This window comes from Tamandua tetradactyla, chromosome 1 (assembly GCF_023851605.1).
Source record: "Tamandua tetradactyla isolate mTamTet1 chromosome 1, mTamTet1.pri, whole genome shotgun sequence".
NCBI lineage: Eukaryota > Metazoa > Chordata > Mammalia > Pilosa > Myrmecophagidae > Tamandua > Tamandua tetradactyla.
Window position 1 is genome coordinate 206,606,270 of NC_135327.1, and position 27,951 is coordinate 206,634,220.

The 27,951-nt window shown below is 32.5% G+C and overlaps 1 protein-coding gene across 16 annotated transcripts in view; it reads left to right on the forward strand.

Annotated features, from left to right (window-relative positions):
• The window catches only part of ZMYND11 (zinc finger MYND-type containing 11), a 153,871-nt gene that overhangs the window by 68,598 nt on the left and 57,322 nt on the right, over positions 1–27,951 (forward strand). For 15 of the 16 annotated variants that reach the window (XM_077151670.1, XM_077151676.1, XM_077151672.1 and 12 more), the window contains one exon: positions 26,288–26,447. In XM_077151670.1, the coding sequence (XP_077007785.1) occupies positions 26,288–26,447 (160 nt within the window). Of the gene's footprint in view, positions 1–705; positions 822–26,287; positions 26,448–27,951 lie in introns of all 16 variants that reach the window. The other variant, XM_077151680.1, reaches the window with a different exon arrangement.

Sequence of the window (27,951 nt, forward strand, 5' to 3'; positions counted from 1 at the left end):
GAAATTTGGATGGGGCATGAAATTAAAGCTTTATGAAATATTTTACTGTTTAGCATTTATGTAAAACAAATGTTAATAAAATGCTGTAATGTTTAAGTTCACAATGGTAGCCTTCAGTTTTCAGATTTTAAACCAAGGGGCAAAAAGGTAAAAAAGCATAACAATAAAATCAGTAACAGAAATGCAATTTAAATTTTCAATAACTAAGATTCCCAGACTGATTCATGATTCATTGTCAGGTTATTTTTCTAACATTTTCAGTAATTTAATATTCAGTTACAAATTGTACATATCACTTCCTTTTTCTCTTGAATGAGCCAAACAAATAATTAATATCTAATTTAGGTAATTATAGCATGGCATTGACGTTTCATAGGTATTCTGAGTGATAGTTATAAAATAAAGACATTTTTGAAATAAGTATAGATTTTATACTAGTCTTTACCAGTATTATTGGCTAGATAGTTTGATTTTTTGGGGAAGGGACATCAACGTATCTTTTGTTGACTGCTACAAGAAGCAACTGATGATCTTTAAGTTTTCTTCCCATCTTGAATTGCTTTGAGTTAGTATTTCTAGAGGTGATCATCTTTGTGACTAGCATGATTAGAAATGATTACTAAACATTGGATTGGTAGACTAGTCCCATTCAAGTTAATGTTTCAGATTAGGGCCTCAATTAATTACATGTATTGCTTACTTTAGGGTCAAAACCCAGTTAGAAAATGTGACTTCTGACCTCTTGTGACATGTTTGGCATTGAAATTTCTGAGTTCTCCTGGAGTTCTTCCTGTCGCTACAGATATACATAAGCCCAAACTGTAAGTCCTCTTCATGTGTAGGTTGCCTTTGAAGTTGCAACTAGGTATAAATTATTTATTTACTTATTAGAATTTAACATTATGAAACCCAGGATTTCCAGGGACTGTTTATTTAAGTTATTTGATATGTCTTTTCTGTCCATTTCCATTCCCTCATTAGATTTAATGGAGAGGAGGAGAGTGGCCATTGCCTGAGTTACTTCTTTGGAAATAAACAAATTAAAAAATCTATTGATTAAGATTATACTGTATTTGTAATCCCAAGGATTCTTTAAATAATTGTTAATTATTTTAATTTCAATCTGTATTTATCTATACGTTCTTACATATTTTGATACAGTAGCAGATGGGCAGATATACTTTACCACTATTATAATAATAATTATTATTATCATTATTAATTTATTTTACACAATAACAGGTTTACAGAAGAATTAATTGATTCTAAATAATCATAGTTCACAGCAATTTTTTTTCCAGTATGCCAAATCTTAACGGCATTTTTCTTTCCTTGGATTGTCATCTAGCTATTTTCATGTTTAACATTTCTTTACAGTTCTGTGAAGGAATCATATAGACAAGGCATATGAAAATATGAGTAGCCATTAAAGAACAAAACAATAGTACCAGATAATATGAGAAGTATCACAAGACAGAATATGATTCAGTCCTATATAAGTAGAATATATTAATTAATAAACACCATAGACTCTCATTGGATGGGGAGAGTCATTGGGAGTCAGGGAAGGCCTTGTGGTAACATGGAATTAGTAGGGTCTTGAGATTTGGGTGGGATTTGGTGAAGCAGCAAGGAGATTGTAAAAATACAGTAAGCTAGGGAGCAAGTTCATGGCAAGTAGAGGAAAAAGAACCTAGAACATCTGGATTGAGTAGTGGAACTGTGTAGGATCAGACTGTGGAGGGTCTTTAATACCAGAATTGAGAAATTTATCTGGTAGCTAGGGGGGAATAGTGAATGCTGTTTGAATATGGAAATGGTAAAAAATATATATATATTTTTTTCTTCCCCAGTTGGATTGAATGGTACACTTAAATGTTTTAAGTCTATCCACTCTTCCCTATTGCTACCTGGGTTCTAGCCCTTGTCATTTCCTGCCTATGCAGGTTCCTAATTGGGCTCCCAGCTCTTGCTCTTGCTCATCTCTGTTTCTTTCTATGGTTGGTGTCAGAGATGTTTTTCCAAAACACTGTTTTATCAAATTGCTCCACTATTGAAAACTTTTTCTCTTGCCCCTGAAGTCCAAAATCCTGTGCAAGGTATTAATACCCCACCCTTCCTCTTCACCCTTTTCTCTCGCTACTTGCCATTCACATGTTACACTAAAAAAAACTAGATTCTTGGCAGGTCCTCAGATATGCTATTTTCCACAATTATGCTTAGAATACCCCTCCTCCTAGACTTGTCTATTAGGCAAACTTCTCTTTCAAGTGTCAACTCCTCTATGAAGCCTTCCTTGGTACTTTTCAGCCAGCATAAGCTATCACTGAATTATAACAGCTGTTAAGGTTTTTTCTTATCATACTTTACATGTTGGCCTAACATATTGTAAGCTGAATTGTATCTCTAGTACTATCTGGGACATAATAGATACTCAATAAATATTTGTTGAGATAAGTATATAAATTTATCTTAAGGGACATATCTTCTACTTCATATTTTCAAATATGGTACAAGGTATAAAGTAGGGTTTTGTTTTGTTTTGTCAACAAATGACTCAATTATAGCCACTAAAATGACATAAACAAAAAATTCATTAGAGGCAGTGCTGTGTTATTAAATTTTATAATTCCACATCTTTCCATTTTGAACTTCGGGTATATAGTAATTTATAGCCTTTCAAACTGTTCTGGCTGCTGTTTTTCTTTTCTCATCTTGTAGTCTGATGAAAATAATGGATGGACAGCTCTTTATTAAAGGGTAAAGAAAAAACCCTTTCTTCTCTTTAGTATATAATTGGGGTCTATCTAATCAAACTTGGGATAGCGTATACAGTTATTATCACTGAGTTACTTAAAGTAGTGAAGGAAACTGATAAATAGGATGTAGGTTTGGATTGTTTAATCAGGAAAATGAAAAATCATAGAAGATATGATAGTGCATAAAATTTTAAAGACTGAAAATGGGGTAAAAGAGTAGTTCATTGAATTCTATAACTAGGAAATACTCTGTATAATTAGAAAGAATTAGGTAAATTTGGAAAAAGCAAAAGGAAGTTAAATCGATCATTTTTCTGTATTATGTTACAGACAGATCATCACAGATCATCATTCCATATCGTGAAATACTTCATGTTTTCACTTCTGTACTGATTAATTCTGTATCTAACCTGTAGCCTAGAGTTCCAGACAGTTTTTTCTAACACTGCTTCTTAAATATCTGAGAATACTTCAAATTCACTGTATTCCAAACTGAATACAGTATTTTCTTCCCCAGTATGCCATTTCCTATGTTTCCTATCTTGGTATTAAACATCCACTGAGTTTAGCTTTACAGGTTTGTTCCGTTTGATTTTCTTCATACCCACATCAAATTAGCCAGTATATTCTACTTTCTCATTGAAAATCTCTCTCTAAATGTTTCATCTCCTTCCCACACTCCCAACCCTCTTGCTCCCGGCTCCCCTGATTCATTTTTCTTCATTCCCACTATGTACTTATTTCAAGCCCTCATCAGCTCTCACTTAAACTCACTTCTGTTTTTTTGCTTTTTAATTTTGCCTCCAGTCTTCTCCATCCCAGTCCTGGCCTCAGGTTTTACCAGTTGTTTTTCTAAATTTCAGGTCTGACTATGTTCTTAAAATCTTCTTTTGATTCCCCATTCTATATAATGAAGTTCAAATATCTGAAAAGGTCTTTCTTTCAAAGGTCTTCTTAGTTAGGTTCTAATAATTCTTTCATCTTTAAATATCCAGCCTTCTGTACTCAGTGATCCACATGACTAGATTATACTCAATTGCCTGAGCTCTCTATAGATTCTTTATTTTGCATTTTTCCTTCACTAAGGGCAGGAAAAAGAATGATCATAGTCATTCTTTTAAGATCCAGATCATATATCATCTTTGAGATCTTGAGACATACCTCACTATAACTAATCCAGTTTTCTCTTCTCTTTACTCCCAAAGCAATATGTATAAAATTTAATTTTATCGTCTGTTACATTCTCTAACAACCTTGAAAAAACCTCCCTGCTTGCATTACTGATTGTGAGTACCTCAAGTGCAGGGAATAGATCTTTCCTATTTTTGGATCTTAGCATGAATAATAGTTGGGGAAGGTACTTAAGAAACGCTTGCTTAATAATATTAAATATTCAGATGCTAACTGAAGTAATGGTCTCAAGGAGGAGTATAATAATAAATAACATTAAATGAGTTATTATGTTACAAGCACTTTGCTATACATGATTTATCTCATTTAATTTTCACAGTAACCCTATGAGAGGTATATTGTCATCCCCATTTCACAGAAGAAAATAATGAAGCTTAGAAAGGTGAAATAAATTGCCTAAAGTCACACAGGCGGTCCTGGACAGAACTGGTATTTGAATATAGCTGTATCTCATGTCAGAGTCCCAACTCTTAACCATTAGATGTTTTTTTCAGGTATTTAATACATTTATATTAGTAGCTTTGCACACTTCGAAAGGTTTTCAAGATATTGTCGTCAAATGGTACTTCCATATTATCTCATTTAATCCTCACTACTCTGTGAACTTAAAATTAGCCCCATTTTATAGGTGAAGAAAGTGAGACTGTAAGAGTAAATTATTTGTCCCAGATAAAGTATCAAAATTAGGAAGAACCTAAACCTTCAGAATATATTCTGAAATTTTTAAATAAACTCATTAATGAAGGATCCATAGATTCTGTTTTGGTTCAAAAGTTTTTAACATTTTGTTGAATGCAATTTTAAAATAAAATATTTGTTTGCTGTATACCTATCCAACTATAAAGCACCTAGTGACAGAACACTGTGTATTATCTTTAAAAATGTTTTATTTCTAAAAGTAACATCACCATATTACAGGAAACTCAGAAAATTGAAAGCAGCAAAATCTTCTCTACCCAAATTGATTCATTTTGATTTATTTCTTTGATTTATTTTTCATATGCATGTTTTTGTCTCAACGTAATTTAGCCGTTTTCCATGTTGTTTTATGGTTAACATAAATTATTTTACGTAATGGTTGTACTGATATTCCATTTGGTAGGACTTTGGGAGGGAGAAGGGAGCAGAAGTAAGATAAATGAACATTATAAAATTTCCATTATGGTATTTTATTTATCCTAAAAACAACCAAATGGGGTTGATTTTCTTAATTTTTTTTTATAGAGATATAGGACGGTTTAGTATCTTGTCGTAGGTCATGCAACTAGTCATTTATAGAACTGGTGTTTGAACCAAGATCTCTGTGACTTCAAAGGCCATGCTTTTTCCACTGTACTTTCATGTTGCTTCCATGCATTATCTATTAACTTATCATAAATATTCCGTATGTCCCAATTATACAGATATTCCAATTTTATAAATAATGAGGTGAAGGCTTAGAGAAATAAACAATAAATCACAAGATATATTTATTTAGAACTTAGGAAGTGCTTGTCACTAGGTTTACACTTTACATTCATTACATCATTTAACTCTCATATCCCTGCAAAGCATTATACTCTGCCTTTTTAATCATCATGCTGTCATTGTTTAATTCTTAGATAACTTGAGTGTTTCCAATTTTTCCATTATTTTCAAAACCTCCTTGACCTCCTTACCCCAGGTATTGGATTATTTCCTTAGAATGGACATTCAGATTGTCTCCATTTTCTCTGTTCCATCAGTACAAATAATGATGCATTGCTCCACATCCTCACTATCACAAATAAGGTTTTTTCCTTTTTTGATTTCTCGGAGGAATTCACTGGTGTTTATATTCAGGAAAAGAATTCCTTAATTACAGCATACACATATACTTAATTTGACTAAGCTTCAATAAAAGCTACCTAACTCTACATTAGCAGCATACAGTGGTTTTGTTCTCTATGTAGCTACACCTACATAGTTGATGTTGTTCAGTTGCCCAATTTTTGTCACTCAGTTGGATGTTTTAGTTTGCATTTCCATATTTATTAATGAGTTTAAGCCACTTTTTTTGATTTTCCTTTACCGTAGGTGCCTCTTCTTACTATTGGCCCATTTTTTTCATCAAAGTTGTCTTTTTCTGTTAATTTGCAGAAACTCTTTTTATTCTAGACATTAATTTCCTTTGGGTTTTATGCTTTGTAAGTATCTTTTCTCATACTGTCAACTGTTAACCAAAGTGTTTTTGTTGAACCAAAAATTTTAATTTTGATATTATGAAGTTCAATGTTTTTGGCCTTTCTGGTTTTGAATTTTATTTAAGAAGTCCTTCATCTTTCAAAGGCACAGAATATTTTACGTTTTCTGTTATTAACTGTACAGTTTGACCTTTCACAGTGAGGTCTTTAATCCTTCATGTGATGGTGGATAAGGATCCAGTTTTATTTTTCTTTATATATGAGTTTACCTGAATCTTTATATTTAAAAGCTTGAGTCAGAAACTCTTTTGGGAAATATTTTAGGGGCCCTTATAATAAACCATTTGTTAGCGGTATCGTTCTTTGTCTGCTCTTCCCCTCTCCAACCTCTTCCCACCACTGTGGAAGCTTTATGAGATAAGGATTTTTTTGTTTTGTACATTGATGTATGCAAAGTACCTAGAGATAGTGACTGGCACATAATATTCACTCAATAGTATTTAGCAATGTTTATTGAATGTTGAATGAATGTAGGTTGTTTTCTTGCAACAAGTTTGTTCTTCTAATGGAAAGCTTGGATTGCTTAAGAGAAATAGAACTAGACTAGATTTTAGTATAAGCTTTGCTACTAACTAGCTATGTTTTATCAAGGAAGTTACTCTGCTTTCTTCATTCTTCATCTGTGAATTAATATACCTTTGTAATTATCTCAGTCAAGAGTTGGAAGTTTTCATCACCTCACAAAGTTCCTACCCATTTCTTTCTGGTAACTTCACCAACTTCCTAGCCCCAAGCAATCAGTGATCTAATTTCTGTCACAATAATTAGCTTTACTTATTCTAGGATTTCATATAAATGGAATCATATTGCATATTCTTTTTTATGACTAGCCTTTCTTAGGCAGCATGTTTTTGAGATTTATTTATTGCATCTATTAGTGTTCATTCTTTTTTATTGCTGAGTAGCTTTTCATTATATGAATAAACACAATTTTTTAATCTTTTTACCTGCTGAAGGACTTTTGGGTTGTTTTCATTTGGAACAATTAAGACAAAAGCTACAGTGTGCTTTCATGAACAGGTATTTCATGTGTTTGTGTACATGTGTTTGGATAAATACCTAAGAATGGAATTGCTAGATGATATAACAAACTTATGTTTAACTTTATAAGAAACAGCAAAGCTGTTACCCAAATAATTGTATTATTTAACATTTCCACCAGCAGTATAAGAATTCCACTTTTTCCACAGTCTTTCCAACACTTGATATTGTACTTTTAATTTGAGCCATTCCAGAGGGTTTGCACTGGCATCTAATTGTGGTTTAAATTTGTATTTCCTTGATGGGTACTGGTATTGAGAGTCTTTCAATGGGCTTATTGGCCATTTATATATCTTATTTTACAAAGTGTTCAAATCCTTTGCCCATTTTTTATTGAATTTTTAAAGAATTGTAAGAGCTCTTTATATATCTAAATACAAGTTCTCTAACAGATATATCTATTGTAAATATTTTTTCCATTCTACTGCTTGCCTTTTCATCTTCGTAATAGTGTCTTTCTAAGAGTAGGAATTGTACATTTTGATCATATTATCCTTAAAAACTGTTTTACTTCTTCCTTTCCAATCATTCTTCCTGTGTATTTTCCTTGTCTTAGTGCATCACCTACTACATCTTGAATGTTCATTTAAGAGAATTGACATTTTTGTTTTATTTCTGATTTGAAGGGGAAAACACATTCAGTCTTTTACTATTATGGTATTGGCCCTTTGTCCTATTGTGGAAATTATATCTGTTCCCAGTTGCTGCCTTTTTTTTTTTTTTTTAATGATGAACAGGTGTCACATTTTTCAAAGACTTTATAGAAAGAAATGTTTTTTTCTGATTATTTTGTTATGTTGAATTATATCGGTTAATTTGTGTTATTATGGATTTCAGCTCTTTTTTGTTCCTTTTCTTAATTTCATTTTCTCTGTTTGTACTCTGTGTTCATCTATCATTTTCTGATTTCCTTTAGTTCTTTGTCCATTCTTCCCTTTAGCTCTTTGAGCATATTTAGGGCCATTTTAAAGAGACATACTGTCTTTATCTGTATGTCCCAGGTCTCATCCTCCTCACTGATGATTTCTAATTTTTAATCTCCTCCTTTGCCTGGACCATCAATTCCTCTTTCTTTGTATGTTTTGTAAGCTTTCGTTGAGACCTGGGCATTTTGTTGTTTTTATGTGTTATTGCTGGAATTTAGATTCTGAGGCTTCTGTTCCTTAAGCTTTTATCCAGATAGTGTTAGGATAGAGCGCTCTTTGATTGCTAATCGGAAAAAAAGAAACACCTCTCTCTGTCTTTGCAGATTGATTTGTGTGAATGCTCTTCTTCTGATCTTATCCCTGCAAGTTTAGAGAATAACTCCAGGCCAAAGCATAGGGGCCTCCCTAATGCTTTCAACAAAGTTGTCTTTTCTTGGACATGCACATGTGGCCTATTTAAACAGATATAAATGTCCACTCTTTCTTAGGAAACAGTTTTTTCATGTTCCCAGGTACTGCACTGTATGTCCTACAGTTAATAATCCTTTGTCCCATGCAGTCACAACTTGATTTTCTATAGAAGAGCTCTGTGAGCTGCCTTTTACATGTAAGGCAAGTTCTGGGACAGAAAGCCTGTAACAGTACCCTGATTCAGACCCTCAGGGTGCCACCAGAGAAACTGGGTCAGACATACATGTTCCCAGTATGTGCATGTGGGTAACTTTTCTCCCTCAAGAACCGGAACCTGGGAGTTTGGGCTGGCTCTGTGCTGAGTTGGTAAGGGGACAGATAAGGTATGAGATCCTACCTCCTTTAAGTGGCCTTTTTCTGGATTCAGCACGCACTCTATTATTGTGACCCTTGTTTTCTGAAGCTTTGAGAAAGATGTTTCTGCCAGTTCTTGCAGGTTTTTCAAAGGTTCTGTGGGAGGATAAAGCCCTGAAGCTTCTCACTTTGCTACCTTGATCGGGATGGGCATACTTTTTGAATTTTGAGGATTAAACTAACTTAATGTTCATGTGATTAACCACAGTTGATTAATGATATACATTATACTTTCAACACATGTCTAAGTGGAGTTCCAGAATGGGATAACAAAAGGAATGGGAAATAATTAATAGTCATAGTGATGATAGCTAAAAATTACCTGGAATTGTAGAAAGATACTGATACTTGGATCCCAGAAGCTCAATGAATTCCAAGCAGAACAAATTACAAAGAAATCCACTGGAAATATTGTAGTGAAAACTGCAAAATTTGCTGGAGAGAAGGAGATCTTAAATGTAGCCATAAACTAAAAAAAAAAAAAAAGTATGATATCACTGATACAGGTGTAATAGTATAACAACTGACTTATCTGCAACACTAGAATCCAAATAACAGTGGAATAGTAGAACATTTTCAGACTAAATAAAAGCTGAGAGAATTTACCATCAAAAGTCCCCCAGTAATAGAAACTTTAGGGATTTATGTGATACATGGCTCTGAAGCTATGAAAGTCAGCAGTACCCCATACAGGAACTGTTTAAAAAGTTGAAAACGGGATCAGACTTCAATTAGAGATATGAAGGAAGCTGATCTGGATAGGACTAAGGTAGATCAGAATACAGGGTAAAGGATGATGTTGTCTGTGTTTTAAAACTTCAATTTCTATGTGAGACCAAGGTGAGAGATGTTTGTTTGGTGCAAAATTTAAATTTTGGGTAATGCGTTACCTAATTTAACTTGTATGTTCAGTTTAATTGAATACTGTAAGTACATGGAATCTTTTTTTTTATTAAAATTAACAAACAAAACATTTAGAAATCATTCCATTCTACATATATAATCAGTAATTCTTAATATCATCACATAGTTGCATATTCATCATTTCTTAGTACATTTGCATCGATTTAGAAAAAAATAAAAAGACAACGGAAAAAGAAATAAAATGATAATAGAGAAAAAAAAAACTATATGTACCATACCTCTTACCCCTTGCTTTCATTTACCACTATTTCAAACTGAATTTATTTTAACATTTGTTCCCCCTATTATTTATTTTTATTCCATATGTTCTACTCTTCTGTTGATATAGTAGCTAAAAGGAGCATCAGACACAAGGTTTTCACATTCACAGAGTCTCATTGTGAAAGCTATATCATTGTTCAATCATCATCAAGAAACATGGCTACTGGAACACTGCACTACATTTTCAGGCAATTCCCTCCAGCCTCTCTACTACATCTTGAACAACAAGGTGATATCTACTTAATGCGTAAGACTAACCTCCAGGATAACTTCTCGACTCTGTTTGGAATCTCTCAGCCATTGACACTTTGTCTCATTTTACTCTTCCCCCTTTTGGTGGAGAAGGTTCTCTCAGTCTCTGATGTTAATTCTCAGCTCATTCTAGGGTTTTTCTCAGTCCTTTGATGCTGAGTCTCAGCTCATTCCAAGTACATGGAATCTTGAATAGGGTGTGAGACTTTGTTGACTTGTCCTGTTAGCATGATGCACTGATATATTCCAGAGTAATTTGGGCAGTGAATAAAGTATTTGCAGTGTCCCTTTCGGGGACTAGGGAGAAAGGAAGAAATGTTCAATCTCTCCATTTGGAGAAATTCTGATATTCTCACAAGCAGTAAGGACAACCAAATCAATAGGTTGAGCCCTTGATCTTGGGGTTCACCCCTATAAAACTTATTTCTTCAGAGGATAGGTTAAGCCCACTTAAAATTATGCCTAAGAGTCACCCTCAGAGAATCTCTTATGTTGCTCAGATGTGGCATCTCTCTCTAAGCCAACTTGGCAGGTGAACTCACTGCCCTCCCCCTAGATGGGACATGACCCCAGGGGTGTAAATCTCCCTGGAAACATGGGACAGAACTCTCAGGATGAGCCCATACTTGGCATCATGGAATTGAGAAAACTTTCATGACCAAAAGAGAGAAATAAGACAAAAAGTTTCAGTGGCTGAGAGATTTCAGAGTTGAGAGTTACCCTAGAGGTTATTCTTATACATTACATATAGATATTTCTTTTTAGTTTATGGTGTATTGGAGTGGCTGGAGAGGAGTACCTGAACATTGAGCTGTGTTCCAGTAGCCTTGATTCTTGAAGATGATAGTATAAAAAGATATAACTTTTACAATGAAAAAAGAAAGCCCCTTGCTAAAAGAAATTTTCAATGATTAAATCAGACAGAAGAAAAAAAGATCTCAAGTGAAATTTCTGAAATGCAAGAATGAATAATGAGACTTTAAAGATACTGATCAATATGTAGATAAAATTAAACAAGCATTAACTGTACAAAATAAAAATAATGTTTGTGAAAAATAGGCTAGATCAACAGCTGCAGCCAGAAACTGTAACAATACAAAAGATCATCAGTAGTTGAATAGATAAATAATCATATATTGATATAGCAGATTATTATGACATAGTAAAAATAAGTTCAACTGTAGCCACATGTATCAATATGGATAAATTTCAAAATAATGTTGAATATGGGAATCAACTTACAAAAGAGAAAATGTCATATGATTCCACTTATATAAAGTTCAAAACCAGACAACACTAAATAAACAATATATTTTTAAGAGATTTGTACACACAGGACATAAAAGTATGTAGACAAAGAAGGGAATGGTTTACACAAAATTTTTAACATGAAACTGGTGGTGGTGGTGGTTGGTGGTGGTGGGTGCGATCTAAGTGGGGCATATATCATGAGGAGCTTTCATCAGAACTGATCTGTGTTCTCTTTCTCAACCTAGGTGGGGGGTTAATTGGAGTTTTATTATTTTAACTCTGTATTTATATTTTACACTTTTTTGCATATGTAATTTCTAAATTTAAAAAATGATTAAGAGTTATGGATATTGGTTGAGGAAACAGATGATAAAGAAAGGTTGTGGCAGAGGGGCTATATTGAAGAGAAGATGAATTTTTCCACCTTTACTTATGGTTGCTGTATTGTCAGTAAGGCCTTCCATCTGTTCCAAGATGTATGTATCTTACTTATTACATATTACATTATTTACAGGCATATTGACAACCCATACATATAACTTCTGCTTTAGGTAACCAGTTAATCTACAATTTATATTCTAACGTGTGTTAATTATAATCATTTAAGAAAACTGTTTCCTTTTAATTATTTCACTTTTCTTCATTGAAAATTGTTTTATATAACACTGTCAAGCTTGAAAATTATTTCCTAATTACATGGAACTTATATTCAAAGTTACATTGTTTTTAACATTCCTCTTAACAATATAGTGTACTAGCTAGGCATTGTTTGTGAATATAACTCTATTAAGTGTAAATGTTATCGAAGACATTTTTATAAAGAATTGCAAAAGGTCCAGTTATTTTAATCTCATTCTCCAACAAACTGGATAAAGTATATAATTTTATTGTAACCATTTTGCATTATTGAGTTTAAAAATGAAATATATAAGTTTAAAATTTATATATGATATGAAGACAGTATTCTGATTTGGAATTATTTTAGTATTTTTAGAAGAAAATCCATTCTTTTTGATAATTTTGATAATTTAAAAAAATTTACAGGAATAATTTAAAATGGATGTGTATTAATATGCTAAGCATTGTGTAAAATCAAAGTAGATTTGGTTTATGTAGTAAATGTGTGCAAAAAGAAAAGTATACCACATAATAAATATTTAAAATAATGGAATTTCATTTTAATTTAAATTTTCAAAACATCCTGCTTCATTTCAAGACTGATTAATTTATATTTTCAACTGTTAGGGAACACCTGTAATGGGTAAGAAAGAAAGAGGCCACTATTAATAATTACAATGGTACAACATGTAAACCAGACAAACTAGGAAATATGGTCTGCTTTTTATCACAAAATAAGAATGGAAGGTAGTAGATAGCTTTTAATTCGTGTGTGTGTGTGTGCATTTTCTATTTACATGTCTATCAAATAAATATATAGTATATTTTATTTGGACTTCTGTTGTTCCAAAAATATTTGGAGGACAATTAGAGATATAAAATAGAGCAAAGTAATATATATTGGAAGGGGATGAGAAGGAGGAGGAAAGGAAATGTGAAATTTAGGACATAAAATAGAACCAACAATAAAGACATGGGTGCACGGGTGGTTCAGTGGTGGAATACTAGCCTGCTGTGCAGGAGACCCAGATTCGATTCCTGGAACGTGCATTTCCCACTCCCCACCCCACAAAAAACAAAACAAAACAAAACAACAACAACAAAAAAAACCAGAGCCAAGAATAAAGCTAATATAAGAAAGTTTTCCATAATGTCCCACAGCTTAAGAATGTGTTACAAATTGGCTTTCAGTTGTTCTGGTAGCTAATACAAAGGGGAAGCCTCAGCATTTTAATAATGTCCTTTAAGCAAATCAACAACTGACAGGAACCATAACTATATCTTTGATAGTACTAAAATCAGAAAAAAAAAAAAGTATCCTTGGATTTTCATAAAGTTAGCCATTTTATACTTGTTGTAAAACCCATCTCAGATGTTGGAGTCTAGTTCTGTGTCTGAGTAGTTAACCTGAGATTTGAAAACCAATTTTAATAAAAATGTTATTTTTATATAATAAAGAGCATGCCAGAAGAGTATGTGTTTTTCCATCCACAAAGGAAAATGAAACAGAAAACTTAAAATATATTTCAATTTCAGATAGGAAGCTACATTATTCTTGAATTTGTAGTGATTTTTGTATTACTACACAGATATGTCATTTTCATTAATTATATTGTGGTTACAAGTTGGTAAGTATATTTTAGAAAAGTTGGTGAAGTTTTTGGATAGGCCTAATTTAATAATGTAAAAAGAAATGAACAGGCTGTAAAAATGCATAATTATTATTAAGACTTTCTTAACTAAAAATATTTCTGTTTTTAAAAACTGGAACTATGGTTAAAAATAAAATTAGTATATGTGTCTCAAAAAAAATGATTTTCTCCCAAGTGAAAACTGTGCCTGTTATGAAAGTGATATCTAGATCTCCACCTGACTTTTAAAAATAAAAGTTTCTGTTTACTGATTTTGAGTAAAGTTACTGCCTAAGTAACAAAGGTTAGAATCTAATGTAATAATTTACAATGTGCTTTTTGGGGTAACCTAATAGACCATATTTTGAAAAAAAAAAAGTATTTTTAATGCCTTTACTATTAATGGAAAAATAATGGGATGGAAAAATTTTTTTATTAATTAATACTCCTAAAGTCTGCATAGTCTGTCTATAATCAAAATAACTGTAAGTTATTTTTAATTAGCCCAGAAATGAGGAAAATCAAGACAGGATTTATGACTAAGTAAAAATTATGAAAAGGGTATAGAGAAACTATTAAAATTTTTGCCTCCCTTTGTCATTGTGGAACTGTGGAGCTGTGCATGGTATTTAGAGAGTGGCCACAGAACTCTGGGGGAAGGATTATACTCTAGCCTAGGACTTTAAAAACAAACAGTTATTTGCATATTGCATGTTCTTTCAACTCCTGTATGCTGGTTTTATTGTGTGCTAGATATCTGTATGGAAAAACCTACACATAATGTGAGGCTTTACGATGATGTTATAGTCTTCCAGAAGGGACCTGTGTTTGCTTCTGTGGGTACAGTAGCAATTTCAGATCGCTTAACCGCATTAGGAATTGACATGATTTGAAGCTGGGTGAGTCTCTTTCTAGGTTAGCCGAAAGCATAGTACTTCCAGATCATAACCAAACACTGAGATTTTACCAAGGCTTCCCTTTATGGGTGGACCTAAACTACAATTTTTATCTCCCTAGTCCCCTGAAGTTGTCAGAAGTTCTGTTTTGTTTCTGAGCTTCTCATTTGTCTCCTCTAGAACTGGCAGTGCTCCTAATTTAAACGAATTTTTTTAGTACTTTATTTGGTTTCCCTAGTTTTCAATGGAAGGATTATTATCTGAATAACTCAGTCTATGATTACTGGTAGCAGAACTGTATTTTAGTGTCTCTCTTTGTATGTATATGGATATGTATATGCATTTAAATACAGCTTTAACTCTTTGCCTTCTAAATGTTGATATAAGCATTTTCTGACACCATTATATATATATATATATATATATATATATATATATATATATAAACCTTTTTTTATTGTATAATATACATATATACAAAGGTAAGAAGAAAAAAATAATAGTTTTCCAAGTACTCCTCAACAAGTACTTACAGGACAGATCACAGAGTTTGCCATGGGCTACCATACCATTATCTGAGATTTTTCCTTCTAGCTGCTCCAGAACATTGGAGGCTAGAAGGAATATATATATATATATATATATTGTCACCTTTTTTCTTTTTTGTGAAAAATAACATATATACAAAGAAGCAAAAAATTTCAGTGCACAGCATTAACAATTAGTTATAGAACATATTTCAGAATTTGGTATGGGTTACAATTCTGCCATTTTAGGTTTTTATTTCTAGCTGCTCTAAGATACTAGAGACTAAAAGAAATATCAATATAATGATTGAGCAATCATACTCATTTGTTAAACCCTACCTTCTCTATATAACTCCACCACTGCCTTTGATCTTTCTCCCATTCTTTAGGGGTATTTGGGCTGTGCCTATTCTATTCTTCACATTGGAAGGGCTGTCAATTGTAAGAGGTAAGGATGGAACTAGCTGATGTTCTGGGAAAGGCTGGCCCCTCTAGGTTTCAGGACTTACCTGATCCAGGGATCCATCTGGAGGTTGTAAGTTTCTGGAAAGTTACCCTAGTGCATGGAACCTTTGTAGAATCTTAATGCCTTAGGTGCTCTTTAGGATTGGTGGGAATGATTTTGGTTGGGGTTTAACAAGTTATGATGGTAGCAATGTCTAACTGAAGCTTGCATAAGGGTGACCTCTATAGTAGCCTCTCAACTCTATTTGAACTCTCTTAGCTACTGACACCTTTGTGTTACATTTCTTTTCCCCCTTTTGGTCAGGATGGCATTGATGTCATTGTTGATTCCATGGTGCCAGGGCCAGACTCATCCCTGGGAGTCATCTCCCATGCTGCCAGTGAGACTTTCAACCCTGGATGTCATGTCCCATGTAGGGAGAAGGATAATGATTTTACTTGCACAGTTGGACTTAGAGAGAGTCCACATCTGAGCAACAAAAGAGTTACCTCTAGTTAGGCTAAGCTTCTCCACTACATACATAAGCTTCACAAGAGCAAGCCTCAAGATCAAGGGCTTGACCTATTGATTTGAGTGTCCCTAATTTTTGACACAGTATCAGGGTTTTCCCCAGTGGCGAAGTTTCATAGTTCCATATTTTTTCTCCTGTCTCTCAAGGAACTTTGCCAATACTTTTTTTATTATCTGCTTAATATATTCTGGGGTGTATCCAGGCATTACATTAAGCTATACAGGATTAATGGTCCTCATTCTCATTCTGGGCTCCCTGTGTTTCATTTGTTTAAATGAGCTATCTAGACAGGTTGAGTTAGATTATGTGCTACAGAAAATTTAGGTTCTGGACAAAATACACCTTTCTTACTTTGGTCTCAAAGAGTAGGTGAGGTTCTAAAATATAGGCAGTGTCTTCCTTACCCCTTTATTTTTGAAACATTAATTTTATTAGCTGCTTAGTATCTTAGTGAGTAGATACACCATAACTTATATTACTATTATAGCATTTAGATCTTTTTTTTTCATGATGTGAGGAACAATTTTTATATAAATCTTGTGCTCTATCTCAGATAATTTTCTTAGTATGGAATTACTGAGTCAAACAATAGGACTGTTTATAAGCCTGTTGATACATAATGCTAAAGTGCTTTCCAGAGAGTACTTTCAAGAACAGTGTTTTGGGGATGCAAGGGTAGTTTAGTGGTAAAATTCTTGCCTGCCATGCGGGAGTCATGTTCGATTCCCACCCATGCACTATACAAACAAACAAACAAACAAACAAAAATTCAACAAATAGAGCTGCAATAATGGGATATTAACATGGAAAAATAGTGAAATGTGACCTCCACCAGATAGCATACAAAAGAAAAAAAACAGTGTTTTCAGGTGGCTGTCTTTAATATATCTTTATTAGTACTGAGAGTAATAATTTTAATTATCCTCTTGATTTGACAGGTAGAAATAGTTTTCTTATGGCTTCCGTTTTACATTTTAAGGATATAAGTTCATTGTCATATTTGTGATAAATATTTTTCTGTTTTTATTGCTTACTTTTCATTTACAGAACAGAATTACTGGTAATGCTCCAGAGTCTACAACTAATAGTGTTTCTTATAGTAATGTCATGAGAAATTCCACATTTTGTATCTAGTCAGATATCCTGAGTTGTTTCCTCTGTTATTTTGTTAGCCTTTATATTTAGACATTCCTTTAATATCAAGACATTAGATCAATAGTAACCTAAATGTGTATCTTGAGTTTTATGATTCTGAAGTTTTCAAAGTCTTCTCAGTCTGTGAGCCAGTTCACTGGGGCCAGTTAGAAGCTATTAGGTACAGAAATTGTGGGGAAGCACTGTCTGTTATAAGGTGTTAATCAGATGATTCAGAATACCCTTAAAATAAATTTGTTGTAATGCCATGAAAATGAAGGTACATAATTGTAAAATTCTTTCTCACTTCTAGACACCATCATAATACACAGATGTTTACAAAGGAAAAGAGGATGTTACAAGTTGATTTTTAATTATTAGAAAAGCGTATTGTGGTACATTCTTACAAGGGATACTGTCAGTTATATGTTTTTATTAGCGTGCTCATTTCCTAATATATTCATTTCAAACAAGATGCCAGAAGTGTTTGAGACTGAATTGTTATTAGAAGGTTTGAAGATAGATAATTACTTTCAGGAAATTACAGCTTGTAAAGATTAAGTGACTTTAAACACAAAATCTCTAAAATTTCAGAATTAAGATAATATTTTATGTATTCATAAAAGGGGCTTTTATCATACTCAATTTGAAATTTTTTTAGTTTTCATAAATAAGAATGACTGTTACCATTAACTATGTTTTGCCTTGAACATGTAAAATTATCTTAAGGGATATGAAATGACTTCGGGTTTACAAGCCTGTTGCTTGGATATACTTCATTGCTCAGCAACAGTTGGAAAGTAGTATCCCTAAGAGAAAAAGGAGCATGCCAAATTCCAAACATTGGGAGGAAAATTACAAGAAAAGTTCAGAGAGATTAAATATAACATTTAAATATTAGAAATTTACACACTTTCCTGATTTATGCAGTTAAATGAAATTAAAATAGGAGATTAGAACATTGCAAATATATCCCCAAGTCATCTTGGTATGTGTGACTGTTTATTTGAAAGAGATAAGTACCTGAGATGGAGTACGCAGCAAAAAGGAAAATCAGAGAATGAGTGACCTAACCCGAATTATTAGCTTGCATTTTTTTCCCACATTAATTAAATCTGCCTGAACACCTGATGAATATTAGATCTAAGAAAATGAATGTTTTGGGACCCTTTGTTAGGTTTGAGGCATCAAATTTAAATATAATTCACTCCAGAATTTAACTCTTCTATCTTAAGGCTTGTCAAAAATTACTTAGCTTATAATACTCAATAGGGTATCACCTTTAATTGTTTCAAAATTACTCCTCTGAATGGCTGTTTACTTAATTGGATTGTATGATGTGCGCATAAAATGGTTTAAAAGTAAACAGAGGGAAACAAGTGCTAGAGAAAATGTGGAGAAAGAGATATACCTACTTACTGTAGGTAGGGAAATTGAGAGGTGCAGCCACTTGGAGGGCAGTGTGGTCGTTCTGCAGGAGGCTAGGGGTGGATTGCCATATGATCCTACACAGCCATTGTTCAGTATATACCTTGGGGAACTGAGACTGAAGGCAGCAGTGGATATTTGCACACTGATGTTTATGGCAGCAGTGTTTGTGGTTCACAATGGATGGAGGTGACCTAAGGGTAGAACTGAGGAATGGAAGGGGTAACTACAGCGTGTGTGTATATATATATATAGCAGGCCGTTGAGCAGCTGCAGCTGCAAGAAGAATGAGGCTTTAAGGCATGCAACTAAATGAATGAACCCTGAAGACAGAAGGAAAAAGACAATTATCATGCCTCACTCATATGGACAAGCTATAATATACAAATTTGGTGAATTTGTATATTATAGCATGGGTTATCAGGTTGCCTATAATAAAGGGTCCTACATTATAAGCTCTTACAGCAGTCATATATTCAGGAGTTGTAACTTATTTCTAAATTCTGAGATACTGAGCTATTTATGTATAACCTGGTCGAGTATTAATGTGACACCTGAGACTCAAGGTTAGAGCACTGAAGCTGTGAAGTCAGCATTACCCCATACAGCAACTGTTAAAAAAGTTGAAAAAGTGATCAGACTTTGACTAAAGAATGAAGCTGATCTGATATCTAAATGTGAAAGGCAAGCATTATAAAAGAAGAGAAAACATAATATTTAACAAGTGATAGTGGAATAAATAAGTGGCAATGTTGATAAAAATAATTTAGATTTCCATCTTACTAAATTCTGAGTTAAAGTTTTAAAAATAATAGAAAAATATAACAAATCTGAACTTAATATTAGTTCCTTGGAGGGTTAATTGATGAATTTAGATTTCTGTATAATGGACAAATGGCCTGATCTTTTATACTGATATTTTGCTTGAATTTTGTGTTATACTGCATGTTTTTTCATTGTTAGTATTTTATGTCATCTATAATCATATTTCATATCAACCTCATAAGTGCCACAGTCCCAACAAAGTATATTTTATATTAATTTATATTGGCAGAGATTTTTTTTACTCATTTTTTCCTTATTAGAACATTTTTATGCTATTATCTGTTTAATTTTTGTGTGCTTTAAGGTAGTAAAATCCCATATTGGGAGATCCTGGATTGGACCCTGGAAGAGAACAACTACAGTCAATTGGCAAAACCCGAATAAGGCTATAGTTAATCACCCCAGTGTACCATTGTACCAATGTTAATTTCTTAGTTTTGACAATTGTACTATGGTTAATGTAAAATGTTAACACTGGGGGAAGCTGGATGAAGGGTAGTAACTTTTGGTATGATTTTTGCAGCTCTTTTGCAAGTCTGGAAATTCCGATTTTTAAATAAAGCTTTTACAAATTACATTGAAATTCTTTTACAATCATTTATAGTGAACCAATTTTATGCCAGGCACTGAGGTACAGTCTGTCACCTGATTCCACTTATTGGGCTAGAGCAGTGAGTAGCACCTAAAGTTTTCCAGCTGCAACTGTAAAATAGGTCATCAAATAGAATCTGTAATTCTAAGGCCTTAAAGGGAAATAAATAGTACCTGTTTGAAAAAAAATCAAATAAAAATATAACAACTCTGAAAACAAGGAATACTTAAAACAATGAATACATGTTTTTTTAGCCTTTATACAATACTTAATACATACTGGATCACTTATTTATTTAATTTACCTAAACCCAAACTTTTTGATTCAGTAAACAAGAATCAATGCACAGCTGTTATATTCTCAGAGTATTGGGAAGAAGCACTTCTTTTTTCCACCTTTGCTGTTCTTATGTTCTAATTAGTACAAATCCTTCAGCCATACTCTCTCCAGATCATCCTTAATAAAAGAAATATAACAAAGTGCTATAGGGAGAATAGTAATTGTATATATGTTTATCTAAAAATAAAATATATCTCCCCAAACCTTTGGAAGTCGTGTTTAATAGTAAAGTTTATAAAAATCCTCTGTAAAATCTGAAACCAGAAAAGGATAACTGCTAACGGTTACTTGCCAAGGAAGGTGGGCTGGCCTAAGGTTTGGTTCAGATGTGGATACTGATGACTCCATATGGACCAAGGCAGTATGAAAAAGTTTATTACTTACATAATTGAGTTCTACTGGGGAAAGCAGGGCATGTCCTTTCAAGCAGGTCTGCAGTGACTTGAGAGAGTGACAAGGAAACTGGCCTTTTCAAATTGCGGTTAGAGGAGTGGTTATGAGTGGTTATGCTAGGCAGGGGCGCCAGTGTTTTTGAATCAACTGCTGACCCCAAAGGAGGAAACACTGTTTTGTTTTGTTTTTTTATCAGCCTGCCCAAATATGGAGCACAAGGGGAAGAAAGAGGTGTGAGGCCTATAAAGCTCAAACATCAATAAATGGAGTGAGATTCCTCATTAACATTACACATTATGAATACTACCTTTGGTGGACATTTTACTAGAAGTCTTAACAAGTGCAAGAAAAAACAAGTTCAACAGACTCTACTGACAAACCAATAAATTAGTAAGGTTGTTGCTCAGTATATGTTAGTGGTCACCAACCAGAAAATATAGGAAATAAAATCACTCTTACAAAAGAAACAAAAAATATAAAATATTTAGGGAGAAAATAATTTTATAGCAAAAAAATTATGCATAGAAGGGAAAAGACTGTTACATCAGTGGAAAGACTTAGTATTGTAATGATGTTTTTCTTTAATCAAAATTCAAATTGTGTTTTTCAAGATCTTGGCAAACTGATTCTAAATTATTGTGGATAAGTAAGAATCAATAAGAACCAAGATAATTTTTACATAGGAAGGAGGAAGGATTTGCCCAAGGTTGGCAAGCTCCTGTGGAGAGAAAGGAACTTGATACACTGAAGATGGGATAGTAAATGGTGGCCACTTTTTTAAAGTAAAAACTTTTGGTAACTAACAGATGCACCAAAAAAAAATAATTTATTCTTTCTACTTCTTGACTCCCCACATACACTCAGTTCTCCTTCTCCTTCTCAGAGGTAAACAGTTTCTTGAAGATACCTCTAGAACTATTCTGTGCATGTCAGAGATAATTATATATTTTTGAGACACTGTAATAGCTCATACCACAGTTTTTTCTCATAATATGTATTAGCGCTCATGTCTTTTTAACACTTATGATACTGCTTAAGACTATTTTATAATCCCTGGTATGGTTATGTTATAAATAGTACCCTAAAATGTACATTTAGATTATTTCTAATCTTGCTGTCAACAACGCTAAAATGAATTTTCTTTTTTGTATATTTATTATGCCATACATCTAAGTAAATCTCTAGGATAAATTCTCAGAATTGTTCGTAAAAGAGTGTACACATTTCTATTTTTGATAGATATTATCCAGTTGGCTACTGTGGGAGTAGTACTAATTTGTACTCCACCAGCAATACATTCCTCATCCAACTCAAATCAACTAATGCAGTGTTGTCACTTATTGTTGTTATGAATTTGACAGGTGCAAAATAGTATTTCATGATTTTTCTTATTAGTTAACAGGAAGTCTTTATATATTAAGGAAGTAGGTTTTTTGTGATATGTGCTACAAATATATTTCCTAGCTTGTCATTTATACTTTAACTTTGGTTGTAGCTTTTTTTTGCTATGTGGAGATTGCTAACTTTGTGTAGACTTAGCTATCTTTTCTTTTATCATTTATGGCTTTTGTTCATACTTATAAGTGTTTTTCTCACTATCATGTTTACTACCCAAAGTAAATATTGGGCATGTCTTTCAATTTACTCAAGTCCTGTGTCAAAAGCATTTCAGAATTTAGTTCATATCGATCTTGTCTTTTGTTACTAAGTATTTTATTTTTCTTATTGCTGTTGTAAATAACTCAGGTTTTTTTTTTTCCTTTAACTCTCCTGTTTTTTTAGTTTGTATATATGAATGCATTTAGGCTTAGTATATTAGTTTGTACTCAAAGATTTTATAGAATTATTTCATTATTTAAAAAACAATGTCATCTGATTCTCTTGGTTTTTCTAGGTTTAATCTAGGTTTAATTTCTAGGTTTTCTAGGTTTAATCATCATTTTAACACCTTACTAATTTTTATGCCTTATTTCTTTCTCTGTTTTCAACGTGTCAGTTATTACCTTTGGAAAAGTGTTGAGGAAAAGTGGTAGGAGCACATGTCTTTGAATAGTAGTGAGCAGGGTAAGGAGGAATTTATTCATTCCCTTTTTTTTTAGGGACGGAATGTTGAATTTTATTAAACACCTTACAACATCTATAGAAATCTTCATGATTTTTCCACTTTTGATCTATTAATAGGGTGAATTTATTAATTTCCTAATATTAAATCCTCTTCGAATTTCTTGAGTAAACACTAGGCTATGGTACATTATTTTAATATTTGACTTCATTAATATGTAGGTATTAATTATAATAATATTTAATATTAGAACCTGTATATACAAATATTTTATTTAGGATTTTTACATCAGTATTTCTGTGGGACCCTAGATTTTTCTTTCTGTTATTTTTGTAGGGCTTTGTTATTATGCTAGATTCCTTACTCTTTATTATGCAGTGGAGAAGCATTGCTGTTATCTGGCCATTAACGGTTTGATGGAGTTACTTTTTATTATGTCCCTACCAAGTATTTTCCTAGGGAAACACTGCCAACTTTTTCTATTATTTTTTTGAAAATTGGCCTTGTCAAGTATTCTGGATTTTCTCTGGTTAAGTTTTGGTCATTTATATTTTCATAGAAAATCATAGTATTTACCTTAGTTACATTTGTCCAGAACTGAACAAAGTAGTTGCTTATAATTATTTTGTATTTATGCTTTGAGCCTTCATTCTTGATTAGATTATGATACCTATTCTACCTTAAGAAAGTTCTTGGATTAATATTGTTAGCTCTGGTATTACATAACTAGCACAGCTTTAGATGTTTTCACCATTATATTTAGATTTTTGCAATTTTTAGATAACCTTTTTAACCCATTGGTTGTTTATGAGAGATTGCAAGTATTATTAATATATGGCTTGATTGCACTGTGACTAGCAAAAGCCTATGTCATTTTTGGAATCTATTAAGGTTTTATTTGTGGGTAATTTTATGATCAATTTTTGTGAATATTGCTTGGACCTTAAAAAGGTCCATAAAGAGTTATTCTTTTCTTTCAGAATAAATCATTGTATTAAGTAGATCTTATATGAAGTATGTCTGGTTAAGTCTTATTAAGTGGGTCTTCTATATCTGTACTTAATTTTTTCCACTGTATATTTTGTACACTGAGAGAAATTAAAGATCTATAATTCTGTATTTCTGTTAGTCTTTCATTTTTAATAGCTTTTGTTTTATGTTTCTATGACCTCTTTTTTCTTTTTCTTTCTTAATTATTTTTCCCCTTTTTGATTCCAAATCCTATAAATTAGATTTTGATCCTTGCTCCATTTGGATTTCATTTTTATGATATGCCTTTGCCCATTCTTTTTTCAGTCTCTTTGAGTTACTTAAGCTTGGTCTGTTGTATATAGCATATTTTTTGTTTGTTGACCCATTCTGTCTTTTTGTTTTAAAATAAAGTTGTGTTTAGAAAATTTGTATTTATGAAAAAGACATTCTTGGTTCTGGTCCTCTTATCGAATTTAATATACTTTCTATTGTTATTATTCCTTTTTTTTTATGTTTCACTATATATTTTGTATGAGTTTCTTCAGATAACTTGGAAGGTTTATATTTTTGTTCTAGGGGTTACTTTTTTTTTACATGGGCAGGCACCAGGAAATGAATCTGGGGGTTACTTTCATAAATGTAAATAGTATATACTTAATTCCTAAGATAGTTTCTGTTGGCTCTGTAACTGTGAAAAGTGAAGAAATTAGTACATTTTCACTTTTTCCAATCTCCTTTCCCTGCTTTCCAAATTTCAATTATTTTTGTTACTGTCAACTTTTGTATTTCAAAATACATTTTTATACTTCAACTCCATGATTTATCAGCTTTTAATCTTTTGATTATCAAGAAGAAAATGTGACAAAATCAGGATATTTAGACAAACTCCCCACTTCTCCTTCTCCCCACATCCCCTATTTTATTGATCATCTTAATTCTTAAATTCATGCTCACCATTCACCATTAGGCCTTTTTTCCTAGTTTTCTTTATTGAGGCTCATTCTCTGGGTTTAGAATGTTCTTCAACATCAGTTCTTCCAACTTCAGATTACCTGGATAAAATTCTTGAGGATTTCACATTCTAGTAAAGAATGTTTGGTTTTCTCCGGAGAAGTCTGAGGTCAGCCTGATTTTGTCTCATTTATTTATTTTTTTGCATGGGCAGGTACTGGGAATCAGACCTGGGTTTTGGCATGGCAGGCAGGTACACTGCCTGCTGAGCCACCGTGGCCCACCCCTTATTTATTTATTTATTTATTTGACTGCTATCTGAAGGACTCTTAGATGGCTAGAAGTTAACTGAAACAAAATAAAATACATGTGTGTATTTATATTTGAGGAATTTGATTGGAGGGGATGAAAAATGTCAAATTCAGTGATATCTATAAGAATTTATTTATTTAAAAAACAATGGTATCTATAGCAATTTGTTTATAAAAATAGAAAAAGATATGACGCAAATATGTTAGAATGTTCAAATGAGTTAAATATAATTGGTGAGTACAAGGGAGTCTGCAATACTATCCTTATGCTTCAAGGTATGTTTGAAATATACTTTTCTTTTTATTTTTTAAAAACAGGCCATTAACTGTAAGTCAGGGAACTTATATGTTTCAGTGATGCAATTCAAAGTGTATTTTGTTGAAAATCACATTTGTGCCTCATTGATCACAGTGTGCATTCTTGCTTTCCTTATATGTTGACAACCACTTGTATAATCCCTTTATTTTCTTTGGTGTCCATTTCCTATATTTTGAGTAAAAGTATTTTGTATTCTAAAGTTCTATGGCTGGATATTATAAAATTCTAAATTTAGTATCTGCAGAATAAAAGTGAAGATACTTCACTTAGTGGAGTAATTGTTCCAGAGACAATGCTGGATTAAGACCTGTTAAGTCGTTTATATTTGCTGGTTTGGAACTATTGTGAACCAAATTATTGCTCTACACATACAGAAGAGAATTTAGGGATGAAATACTATGACAATTCAAAGAATTCTAAGTATTCAGGATTCTTTTTTCCTTTTTTAAAAAATTAAGAGTGGTGCGATGGGTGAATTCTCATCTGCCATGCCAGAGACCCAGGCTTGATTCCTGGAACCTGCCCATATGAAAAAAAAAATTAGTACTCATAAGTCATAAAAATAAGAAAACTAAATTGCCTCCATTTTTTCCTTATTTTTATTTATTTTTAATTTCTAATACTGAGGGAGTTTTGAATTTGTTCTTCCTCTGTGTTCAGGTATATGTCTCGAGTTCACGGTATGCATCCAAAAGAGACCACCCGTCAGCTGAGCTTAGCTGTGAAAGATGGTCTTATTGTTGAAACTCTAACAGTGGGCTGCAAAGGTTCAAAAGCTGGTATTGAACAAGAAGGATACTGGTTGCCAGGAGATGAGATTGTAAGTATATCTTATTTGATAAATTTGAAGATGCTTAATTTTAGTTTTTAAATATTTTTTAGATACAACCTGTAGAAATTCATTTTCAGCAGTTTAATATTTTACTTCAGCATTCTGCATTTAATATTAAGCATCTACATTGGTAGAATGGATACTCTTTTAACTTATTTTTTAGGAGATAATTCACTTTTTAAAAGAGCCTGCTTTTTCTGCCTGTTACCTTAAAATTAAACCATGAAACAAAACAAAAACCCTTATCATAAAATTAGAGGTATTTCAAAGTGTTTTCTTCTATAAATTTTAGCAAAAATCTTTCAACACAGGATAATGTTGATACCTTCTAGACAGACTGAAAGGAATAAACTATCTTTTAGGAAAAAATCTCATTTTAAGTTGGAGTTAAGTCAGTGACTACAGCCAAGTTGCAATTGCAGTTTTGTTGCAAAGTACAAAGGTTCCAAATGTTAGACACTCCTGTCCAGTATTTTTTTTCTTTTTTAAGAAAGAAATGAATATTAATTTCTTAAAAATTGTGAAGAATATTAATATACACACACACAAAAATACAATAAACTTCAAAGCACACCACGAGAATTAGTTATAGAACAGATTTCAGGGTTAGGTATGGGTTACAGTTTCACAATTTTGGGTTTTTCCTTCTGCCTGTCAGCATCTTAGTTGCCTAATGAGTAAAGCCATTTTTTGTGGCACTTGAAACAGAAATCAGTAGTAAAGATAGAAAGTTAATTCTCTTTGTATTTTTACCTAGTTTTTATTTTGACTTTTGTGTTTTAAGTTATGATATTTTATATATATGTATCTTTCGATATATAATTTTGTACTTGGGGTGTATATATTTTTTATGTAAAGATTGGTTTCATGTGTATTCTTTCTATCTTCCTATCTAAGTTACTTTTGATATTTTAATATATTGATTGGAACGTGTCTTAATTTTGGGAAATGAACTTCCTCTAAGGTGATAGGCTTCAAATACAATACTCTTTTTTTTTTAAGCTTTTTAAAGAAATATATTAGTAGCCATAGATATTTTGAGAATGTTTTATCATGAATTTTCTACAATGTAAAATTATAAAATGACACAAAATCTTAAAAATTGGTTCTTTCTAGAAAAGTCTTCCAAAAACTTTGAATTGTATTTCATTTTCTGGCTGTAGAACACTTGAACCTATAAACACATACTGTCTATCCTTGTCAGGCCTAAGAGCAATAAACTGACAGTTTATGGTAGTGAGCTGGTTCAGAAAAGCAGCTATGATAAATTTCAAAATTAGTAAATTTGTTCAATTTTAATACTGTTTTTGGCAGTTTGATTGTGACTTCAAAGTTTCAGAAAGGAAGATCCCAAAATTCACAGCTTCCATAAACAGAAAACACTGAAAAAAACTGTTTAATTTCACTGGCATCATTTAGTTTGTGTACTAGAAGTCTTTGAAAATTTCAGAAAAATGTTTTTATCAGAATAATTTTTCTGTTGACTTTCCTT